The sequence below is a fragment of the Podarcis vaucheri genome (genome assembly GCF_965113315.1).
Source record: "Podarcis vaucheri genome assembly, chromosome: 1".
NCBI classification, from domain to species: domain Eukaryota; kingdom Metazoa; phylum Chordata; class Lepidosauria; order Squamata; family Lacertidae; genus Podarcis; species Podarcis vaucheri.
Window position 1 is genome coordinate 72,847,284 of NC_138759.1, and position 10,931 is coordinate 72,858,214.

Sequence of the window (10,931 nt, forward strand, 5' to 3'; positions counted from 1 at the left end):
GGGCTGGCTGACTCGGGACGCCCCGAGGCCGTCCCTGCGCGGGGCAGCGCTGCCCTCGGGGGCGCCTAGGCAGTAGCGCGCCTCCGGTCCGCACTGCATCCAGGGGGACCTTGCTGCAGCGAGCAAGGCAAACGCACTCGAAGTGTTGGCGGCGGATCTCCACAATGCAGAGATCTTAAATATAACTCAGTACAGTGGTACCTCGGGTTAAGTACTTAATTCGTTCCGGAGGTCTGTTCTTAACCTGAAACTGTTCTTAACCTGAAGCACCACTTTAGCTAATGGGGTCTCCTGCTGCTGCCGCGCCGCCAGAGCACGATTTCTGTTCTCATCCTGAAGCAAAGTTCTTAACCTGAAGCACGATTTCTGGGTTAGCGGAGTCTGTAACCTGAAGCGTATGTAACCTGAGGTGCCACTGTGCATACACCTATCACGATCCTTATTCAGAAATACGGAGAATAGCCCCTATCTTCCCCGTGAGAAACAGGGAAAGGGTCTGGGTGTGCGCCAGGGCACCCCTCCCCCATTGATTCAATCCCCATTTATTCAATGGTTGGAGTGGGATCCTCAGGCTGCCTCTGGTTTTCTGCCTAGTATGATTTAGATGCCGGGGGCAGGGTGTTCAAAGGTTTCAGCACCTCAGCTTCCTTTGATGCTTGTGCAAAAATTAACCTGAAGGTAACACGAGTGACGCCCCTGACTTGGTGTTTGAATGGAGTTTCGTTGATCCGTCCCATCTACCCGCGGTTAGAGCCCCCCGCCCTTACTAAAGTGACCAGACCTTAAGCATTTTACACCGCAAACGCAACTTTGTTGAATTCGGTGTCTCGGGGAAATATACAGGGGCAGCAGGAGTCTACCGATGCTTCCTCGGAAGTAAGTCACCACTGAAGTCTTACTCTCAAGTAGCTTCACATGGGATGTCAACCTTTATAAAGGGTTTATAAAGGCTCTCTAGGGTATTCTGCGAAGCAGGTTAGGCGATATGTCACTGTCACGTTCACAGGTATAGGAACGGTGTGGCCTTTATGTGTAATCCTAAATATCCCCTCCCTGCCTGTGCTTCGGATCGCAATTGCAAATAAGGTGTGCAATCCCATGTATACTTAGCTGGGGGTGAGAGCCGTTGAGCACTGAGAGACTTACTTTCGAGTAAACATGCAGAGGATTGAGATGCACATTCTTTAATGTGTGGAATAAAAAGGACTGTGCATTGTAAAAGTGTTCCCCAGAGAAATGCTCGGTTGGGTTTGGGAGAAGAAAGAGCCTTGCGCTTATTCAGGGATGGATGCCAACTCCGTAATGAACGTCAAGAGCCGAATTCTCTACACATCCACTAGCACCACTATGGCCATTGTAATATACAAAGAAGTTTTTAAAAAGGAAAGCTGCCAACTTCCATTTTCTGCAATGCAGCATTTTTTGCAGTAGATGTCGCCTCTAATAAGTAAATAACCTGCCCTTTGGGTTTGTTCATTAAAAAGATACGGTAGATTTTGTAGGGATGAGAGTATGGGGTGGCCTGGATATTATTAATGACTCGAGACGATTTCCCTTACATTTCATTAATCGTCTGATATGTCCCGCTCCCCCCCTCCCCGCGTCCCCCCCTTTCTCTCTCTCTCTCTCTCTTCGTCCGATGACCTCAATGCAAATAAACCTATCAGATGTGCCTAAATGACTGGCAATTTTTTTGTGAATGGAATACTCAGTGACTGGAGGATGACGTAATTCGGGAGCTGGGGTTTCGTGGTCAAGCGTGGATTGGTTTTATAGTTGATAACCGAGGTGCTGATTGGCTGGCGGGCAGCTCGTCGAACGCCTACACACTTTTGCCCTGGCGGTAGATATAAAAGGGGGTCGTTGGGCACGGAAGACCATCACGACTGGGAAACGCACACCGAAGCCGCCACCTGCACTACGCTTTCCTCAACAAGCTTTGCATCTGAAGGTAAGTGCCTTCTCCTTTTACTGACTTTCCAGTCCAGGGAGTGCTGAAAAGGCTTCTCCGTGGCGGAGAACTTGCAACTCCTCAAGTTCGGAGGATGTTAGGCTGATGCTGGGTCTTGTGGCGTCTTCGTGCTTCTCTCCTTGGATTCTTGAGCAGAACGACTTTTTCCCAGATATGCTTTGACAGGTATTATTTACTAGTCACTTGCTTCGGAAAAGGCGTGAGCGCAGAGAAACGCCTAGGTTGCAGAATGGCCGTTTAAAACCATTTCCCATTCTGCAAGGGGAAAATTCCCCTTTCGTTCGTGTAGACTAGAGGCTGCCCGTTTAATTCTGAGCATTTTATCAATAAGAGTCGTGCAAAAATGGCACGTGGGAGATGCCTTCAAGAAACCTAATTTCGTGTAATTGGGAATGCTCCTCTGGGTATGACCGCCCCCGAGAGTAACTCTGCTGCAGCAAAGAAGAATCTCGTGGCGCCTTCAAACTATTTTATTGCAGTCTGAGCAATAAAAGGGAACTGCCTGCTTCCATCAGGTGCAGAAAGGTGTTGGACACAGAGGCGTGGCAGGAAGGGGGAGAAGAACCGTTTTACAAAATGAGTAGGGCTGCATCTTTATACCCATTTACTAGGAAGATGTCTCCATTGAATTCAATGGAGTAGCTATATATAGGATTTCACCGTAATGAACTCATCTGGACACTAGAGACACAACTCCTGGCATAATATATTAGTTTCCTTTAAGATGCCACAGAGCTCTTTAAACAAAAGTATTGCATATGCAATTGTCTGTTCTGAAAAGCCATGCAAGTGTGAGGACCGGGGCTTATTATATTCCATATAATTTCTGGATTTTGTTTTTCAGAAACAATTTTTAAATCATTTCCGTAACAGGGCTATTTATTTAAATGAGGACAACACCCCCCCCCCGATTTTTCAAGTAATCATTTATTTCAGCGCACAGGATTATGCCTCCTCACCCTTCTTTTCAATTTAAAACAAAATACACAACATTTGTATATGCAGTTATAAATGCAGATCTGGCCGCATTTTATTCGTTTCCCTTGATCTTTCGCGCTCGACACGATTCCCAGCATTGCGTGAAAATTATCAAAGATTTCATAGTATTGGTCCCCATCTATTGATGAAGTTGACCTGGATGCCTTCTGTCCTCCAGCTATAGATCAACTCCGCTAAATTTCCCAATTTTCTTCTTACCTGAGCATTGGCGACGTATGCATCCTTTGTAGATCACACTTCCAAAATAAAACACACACAAATCCTACCAAATTGGGGGTGGGGACCGATGCAAATAGCAGATGATCCCATGACCCTTCCTCCCCCCCCCCCTTTTAAAAAAAACCTAGGAAATTAAAGGATCCTTAGAACCTCGATCCTGTTACGCATGCTAACGCAGAGCTGGCCGTAATCCAGTGAGGGGCTTCTTCCCAAGTGAGTTTGCGCAGAATTCCAGCGTTAGGATGGGATCATAGCTGTCAACGTTTCCCTTATTCCGAATAGGATTCCTCTCAAGAAAAGGGAAAAAGTTGACAGCTATGGATGGGATTCGGGAAGATGCAAAGCGTGGGAAATGGCCCCTCTCTGAACGACAGTCCTGTTGATTTTGCAGAGACAACGCCATGGCCATGGTGAAGATGTGCTCCTTCCTGGCTGTCTATGCTTTGGTGGTGTGCCTGATGGACAGCTCCCGGGCAGTCCCGCTAAGGTAAGAGGCATCAAGCGGGAGGACAAGGGTCTGCATGCAGAGACTTCTCTTGAACGCCTCTTTGGCTTTGGCGATCGCCAGAAAAGCGACTGGGGCGGCATTTGGAAAGGAAACGCGGCCGGTTCTGCAGAGGGGGCGGGCAACAGAAGGCTTGGCGTCGAGGGACGCGAGTGCGCGCGATTGCCCGCTTGGGCAAGATCCCTTGACACGGATTAGCCTAGTGGAGTGGGTGGGGGTGATGCAGGGAAGGAAAAAGGTTTCACCCACCTCCCACGCCTTTCAGCGCGTGGTGAAACAGGGACACTCGTCTGTGTTCGTTAAGGAAGAAAACGGCCAGTTAACAAGCTCAGCGAGCGTGGTCTCGTGTGTATGGACGAGTTACACGTGTGCGGTGCTGTGATCCCTCCCCCCCAGCAGTTCGATTAGTTGGGCTGGAAAAAGGACCCTCCCACCCCCTCCCCCTTGAGCACCCCTCCTTTTGAGAGAGCGACGCTGGCCTTGAGCTCTCCCCCCTCGCTCCCTCCCTACAGACCTGGCTTGGAGCCTGTCACAGACCGAGGGAGCATGGGCGACTACGAAGCCCGGCGGTTGTTAAGCGCGCTGGTGAAGGAATACCTGGGGGAAGAGCTGGAGCGGGCGAGCGAAGGGAACAGGTAAGGAGAGCGACAGGTCGACGGGGAGGTCGGAAGGGGTGGTTGCAGCGGGGATCGGGGCGGGGGGGCACTCTCCTCTCTGGGAGTGCGGGCTCTTTCCTGGCAGATCAGCTGATGGGACCTCTTCTCCCTGGGATGTGCAGACCCAGCTCCTGCGAGACGGGTCCTGATAGCCATGAACTGGGGTCTCAGATTGGTCTTTTCTTAACTTGCTCTCTTTTGGGTTACTTCCTCTTGAGTTACTTTTTCTTCTCGTAAAAAAAAAAAAAAAGAGGCCTTGCAAGTTGAAAGAGAGGGGGTTAGAATAAAGTGGGGCAGCAAGAGGTACGTCTTGGTTTTATTCCACCCCACCCCCGTGAGAAATGCACAGAGTTCTTCTCATCACAACTCAAGCTTCTGCGCGCGCCCGAGTCAGTGCATGCCGTCGAGAAGAGGCGAGGCGGCCTTCCAAGTGCACGCAGCGCCCCCTTCCCTCTCCAGGCCGAGTCTTGCAATTGCACCTGCACTTCCCTAATGAGCTCCGGTTGCAAAGCATGCTGATGAATGAGACTCACCATGCATGCCGGATGATCTTGAACTGCCCCCCCCCCCCGGGTCCCGCCGGGATCGCTAACTGTCAGCATCCCAAGCAAGCGAGCAATTAATCACTTGCCACTTACTACAGCCCGATCCTCCTTCCGATAGAGCCCTTTTGCATGGACCTTGTTGCGCCGGCACTGCGTCGAGATTGTCTTGTTGTTTTTTAAAAATGCCTATTTGTTGGTCGTTTGGTCTCCTGCTGTGGTTTTCGTTTAGTCTGGGCTAGGGGTGGGGATGGGATATAACAAGGCATGATGACTGCGCATGGTTTTCTGTTACTTTGTTCGGCATGTTTTCCCCCCCTGCAGCTTGGATAGACCTATTTCCAAACGCTGTGCCAACCTGAGCACTTGTGTGTTGGGCAAACTGTCTCAAGAATTGCACAAATTGCAAACCTACCCTCGTACTGACGTCGGGGCTGGAACTCCTGGCAAGAAAAGGAATGTGCTGAATGACCTGGAAAACGAACGCTATGCAAACTATGAGGAAGCCCTCGGAAACAACTAGATTGGCTCTCATCTCCTCTTCCTCTTATATTTTTTTCCTCCTCTTTTTTGATGCATGTGGATCTAACCTTGATTGCTAATTTTGCTATGTTCTTTTGAATCTATTTTTGAGTGCGAATGTGGAGTGAAACAACTTCAAGTTAGGAAATTCAGGCTGCAATCCTACACACACACACACACACACACACACACACACACACACACTTACCTGGGAGTAAATCCCATTTAGTCAAATAGGACTGACTTCTGAGTAGACATCCTTAGGGTTGCAGCTGTTAAGAATATAACACATATATGGGGGGGGCGGGACTTGGCTGAAACTGGGGAATAGCACATGCCAAATTAAAATGAGTAAGGACTAGCATTGCCTCTAATTTTCAACTTATTTTCTTAGATGTTTATTTTACAAATAATAATCCTTTGATTTCTGGCTACGCATTGTAAAATAAATAAATAAATGTTTCTTTCGTGCCTGACCATGCAACTGTTCAATAAACCTATTTTTCTATAAGGATTAGGTCTATTTTCTAATTATGGTGCAAATCAGTTAAAAATAAAAATAAAAAGATGGCTTTTCTGGGCATGGTTTTAATGGTGTTCAGCTCAGGGTGACTGCTTTGGAGTCATGCTTAAATAAGTATTTTAAAATGCAAGGTATTTGCTCAGTGCAGGATGAATATACAGGGTGACAATTTTTCTCCAGTGAAGTCAGTGGGAAACGTCACAGTGGGAATCAGTCATCCATTATACTCTTTGTAGCAGTACAATATGTAGTTTGCAAATATTAGAAATGTTAGCCAGTTACCAAAGTTATATTCTGATTGAAACCATCCAGGTAAGAACTTTAATACTTTATTTCTATCTCATTGTTCATTGATTTCGCATGAAGCTATGTAAGGTGCAGGAGTAATTTATATTGGTTAAGAACATGTGGAGAATGGGGCCTTCTTCAATATTCCTTGTAGCTACATTGTACAGACTGCCTTGATTTACAAGGTGTGTCTGTTTGTAATTTAAACATCCCAAGTATTTTTTATTATACTGAGTGTAATCCAGACAAAGTTAAGCCCTGGCAGTACTTATTTTTCCACTGAAATTAGCGGAATTTAAAAGTGATTGTTTTTGAAAGGTCGAGAACATAAGAACAGCCCATCTAGTTTAGCATCCTGTTTCCTGTTGTGGCCAATCAGATGTCTCTGGGAAGTCCACAAACAGGAAGTGAAGGCATCTTTCTCACACCCTTACTCTCCCAACAGATGGCATTTGTGCCATTGTGCCAGTATGCTATGATTTGCCTTTTGGCTGAATTCCAGGGCACCAAGGCAGCAAGCTTATACTCATTTGCTTGAGAGTAAGACCCATTGTAGTCAGAGGAGCCTCCTTCTGAACAGATGTGCATAGGATTCCATTATAAGGACTACAAGGCTAGCCATACTTGCTTCCTGGTTAGCACTGAGATAATGTGCTTCACTTCTGTTTAAGCAGATCTAACTGCATTTTCAGGGGCAGTCATCTGCCCACTACAGACAACATCTGTTGAATCCAAAAGCATTACTTCTGAGCGATCAGGCTGAGGATTACAATCTCTGATGGTTAGAAATATCTGGGAAGCCATAGAGCAAATGTCAAGGTGTCTTTGAAATGCAGTCTGTCGTTATAGCACTGCAGAAGTCCATTGCTTCAAGCCTGAGCAAACCGAATATAGAAATCTTTTAAATATGGATATAAAGTACCAGCACAATTTTATCTTCTCAGGCATTTTCCAGGATTTTGCTTATAAAACGTGGTGTTATTGAAAGATGTGCTCTGTTTCTCAGATCTGAATTCTTTCTTTCGGAAAACAGCGTGACAACTCAGAAGAGGGCATGCAACACAGCCACCTGTGTGACCCATCGTTTGGCAGACTTCCTGAGTAGGTCAGGAGGAGTGGGCAAGAACAACTTTGTACCCACCAACGTTGGATCAAAAGGTTTTGGCAGGCGAAGAAGAAATGTTCAGATGTAATCTGCTGAATGACCCCTGGAATATGGTAAGTGCATTACAGACATTTCAGCAATATCAATGTCTTACTGATTTATATAAATTTCAGTGCTTGGCTGGATGTCATATGAATTCTGGACCTCATTGAGCATGAAAAGCAAAATCTCAAACAAGAGCAGGATTTCACCCGTGGATAGGAAGCCTGTGTCCCTCTAAATTTTGTCGGTCTCCAGCTCCTGTAACCGCTTGACCATTGGCCATGCTAGCTGGGGATGATCAAAGCTGTAGTTCAACAACTTCTGAAAGACTACAGGTTTTCCATCTCTGCTTAAAAAAACCCATCCCCTCTCATCAATAAATTACTTGTGGTTTGGTTTTGTGTTTTTTTTACAAATTCAGGAGGATATTAGGGAGAAAGTATGTAGATGGTCATTTTTCCACCTTAATATTTAGTTGGAATAAACATAGCAGAGTTAGATCTTCATAGTTGCGCTTGATATTAGCAGTGCAATCATATGCATTCCTATTCAAAAGTAAGCCCCACTGTATACAGTGGGGGTTAGGACTGGAGCTGAAATGGTTCAGCTACAGGAACTGAAATTTATTGACCAAGTAATGGATGCTTCATGGAAGCCAATATTACCAATCATAAAACAGAATGAATTATTTGTTTATTGATATGTACATCTTAACATGCAATGCAGGCATTCTGGGGGTTTTATTTAGAATCCTTGTGTTACTCGCCATGCATTTAGTCTGCCCAACTACTGCCATTTAATGATTAGTGAATGAAATGTGTGAAATGTCATGGGAGTGGTAGTATTTTCTTTTAGAGGTCAAGATAGTGGTGAGATTCCATACTCTTGTCTCACTTCCCTGTACTCTAGTCTTTCCACATACCTCTGGAGTTAGAGTTAGGTTTGGCAGAAACCTTCGGCTCCCACCACTTTCCCCTTATTTTATTTTATTTATTTAACAAAAAGTGCATACCACTTGTTTGTTAAAACAATCTGTAAGCAGTTTAAAAAATATAGAATATGGAACATTAAAATTATTGCTTAAAACAGTCAAAAACAAGTATATAAAAGCATTCAGAATAGGAATTAAAATCAGCAATAGCTAAGAAAAGAGAGAAAGCACCTGTTACTTCTGTATGTCTGGATATGCTTTCCTAAATCAGTGTTTAAGGTGCTGCCTCCTTGTGCTGTTACCGCAGCATTGTATATTTCTGCATGGAGATTTCCCCACTGGGTTGAAATGGATGTTGAACTGGCACTGCCGGCTAGCTCTGTTTCTCCTGGAATGCTTCCAGATTTTCCTTCCAAGTTGAAGGGTGAGGAATGGATACTCTAGATCCCTGGCCTTGACTTAAGATTCTCCTCTAGCACAGTAGCATGGGGTGAATTGGCATCAGTGCAGAAAAGTAGTAAGAATACAGTGTTGCTCTCAGCCCACCCAAACAATTTCTGAGATCTTCTTCTTCCTGTCCTTGACTCATTTTTGTCAAGGCTGGTCCTGAGATGGCTCAGATATTGTAGAAGTGGATCACCTTGTTTTCTCCATCATTTAGGTTGCCTGAGATTCTAATATCTCACCAATCTGAATAGATGACTTGTGAGATAGTACATTTCTAATGTATTTTTTTCTACTTTAAATGCTGAAACATGAATCTGGTCATCCATAGGCATATCATAACTGCACTAATATATTTCAAGCAAAGGCTTCCAAAAACAAACCCCTTTGATGGTTTTTTTTTTTAAAAAAACCCAACAACCATTGTATGAGGTGTGGCAATCAGTTACCCAGTGTCCTAATTACTTAGGGGGTCATTTCTGGGACGCTCAGGTCACTGGAAACATAAAATTTTGGGAAGCAGTCCAATGCTCCTTGAGAAGAGGGCCAAGATGCCATGGACTTCCCTGGAATTCCCAGCACTGCTAGAGGTCTACCTGATGCAGTGGAAAAAAGTGCCACCACCAATGTTGCTGTACTGGCATTGGGGCCTGGTACAGGGTGTTTGGCTTGTGTGCCAAGAAAGGCTTTGAGCTTGAAGTCCCTCATTCTCCCCCCCCCAGTGGCGTAGCGTGGGGGGTGCAGGGGGGGGCGGCCGCACCGGGCGCAACATCTGGGGGTTAGGGTTAGGGGGCGCAAATCCATGGGTTAGGGGGCGCAAATCCACGGGTTAGGGGGCGCAAATTACTTGCCTTGCCCCGGGTGCTGACAACCCACGCTACGCCACTGCTCCCCCCCCAAGAAATAGCAGGAAAAGAAAAGCTACATGGTAGGGTGTAGGTAGCTCCATCAAAGATCACCCTCCACTCTATAGGATTGCTCTATCAAATTTGTGTAACATGTAATTTGATTTCTTTCAGATTGCCATGAAACTGAGCAGCAAACGCCTTTTAATTTCTCTTGAAAGCAACTTTCTTCCATAAATCAAGATGGCCGAATAAAAGACTCATTTTTGCATCCTTCTAATATTGAAGAAATGTTTTTGTTTTGAAATTAAATTGAAGCACTTCTGTTATATATATAAGAGATATATATATCTCAAGATAATTATTCAAATTAAATTATTGTATATTCTTTTTATATGCAGTTCTATTTCAAATAAAATGTGACAGCATCTATTTATTTACTTATTTATCTTCTAGCATATCTGTGAAATATGACCCATGCTATTTATCTTGGCAATACTGCCAAATCTCGGGGATTACACTAAATTGCTGCCTATCAAGGTATATCTGTAAGATATGGTGTGCTGTGCCTTGATGTAAAACAGTTAACTGACATGATTGTACAGTATGTTTAAAAAAATACACTTACAATATTGTATCATTTGTGAATTTATGCAAGATTAAAAAAAGTATTTTAGATACACATGGATTGAGAAACTGATCTTTCATTTAAACATTTTCTTTATTGCTAATTTACTATGCAGATATTTGAAACTCTTGGCAGTGGTCACTGTTGGATATCAGATTCAACAGAGCTTTGCTAAATTTCAGCACGGCACTTGGATGTTCTATCTAATGTCTGATGCTATAGAATATTAACAGAAAGCAACAATTTGAATGTTCAAAACCAATAAATCCCTTGTTTGCAGACACCCTCATATGTAAAGCCAATTTTTTTGGGGGGTACCGTGTCTGCTCCCAGCACTATGGAACCCTAGTCATGGCTATGACCAGTGTGTGCTACAGCAAGCCAGAGTGTACCTTCTTATGGATAAGATGGAGAAATTTATGTTTTTCTCTCCATGCAGTATTTCCCTTTGTTACTGAGTGTGAGAATGCACATCAGCTGCTTTCTAGATGTTTTGGACTACAGTCCTCATCAGTCTCCATGCTGTAGCCTGTAGTCCAAAACTTGGGGGTGGCAGCACCAGGTTCACAAAGGCTGATTGATGTAGATGGAGAACCTGCCGGCTTATCAAGGATTGCAGAAAACATACATTCCTAGCTGTTGGGTAGTTTTAGGCTACAATCCTAGGCATGCTTACCAGGATGCAAAGCCACTCAGTTCAGCGAATTCCA

General features: G+C 44.7%; 1 protein-coding gene across 2 annotated transcripts; it reads left to right on the top strand.

Annotated features, from left to right (window-relative positions):
* The first annotated feature begins 1,876 nt into the window (after positions 1-1,876).
* Positions 1,877-10,243, top strand: CALCB (calcitonin related polypeptide beta). Of its 2 annotated transcripts, XM_082215256.1 has the most exons (5): positions 1,877-1,951; positions 3,582-3,677; positions 4,208-4,330; positions 7,260-7,444; positions 9,768-10,243. In XM_082215256.1, the coding sequence occupies exons 2-4, from the start codon at positions 3,592-3,594 to the stop codon at positions 7,417-7,419; spliced, it is 369 nt and encodes a 122-aa protein (XP_082071382.1). In that variant the 5' UTR covers positions 1,877-1,951; positions 3,582-3,591; the 3' UTR covers positions 7,420-7,444; positions 9,768-10,243. The 2 variants fall into 2 exon arrangements, with proteins under 2 accessions (XP_082071382.1, XP_082071381.1); XM_082215255.1 differs by lacking the exons at positions 7,260-7,444; positions 9,768-10,243 and adding an exon at positions 5,218-5,634.
* The last annotated feature ends 688 nt before the right edge of the window (positions 10,244-10,931 follow it).

Coding starts and splice junctions, on each gene's coding strand:
- CALCB (XM_082215255.1), top strand. CDS start 3,592: ATGGCCATGGTGAAGATGTGCTCCTTCCTGGCTGTCTATGCTTTGGTG. Junction 3,678..4,207: donor TCCCGGGCAGTCCCGCTAAG/GTAAGAGGCATC, acceptor CCCTCCCTACAG/ACCTGGCTTGGAGCCTGTCA. Junction 4,331..5,217: donor CGGGCGAGCGAAGGGAACAG/GTAAGGAGAGCG, acceptor CCCCCCCTGCAG/CTTGGATAGACCTATTTCCA.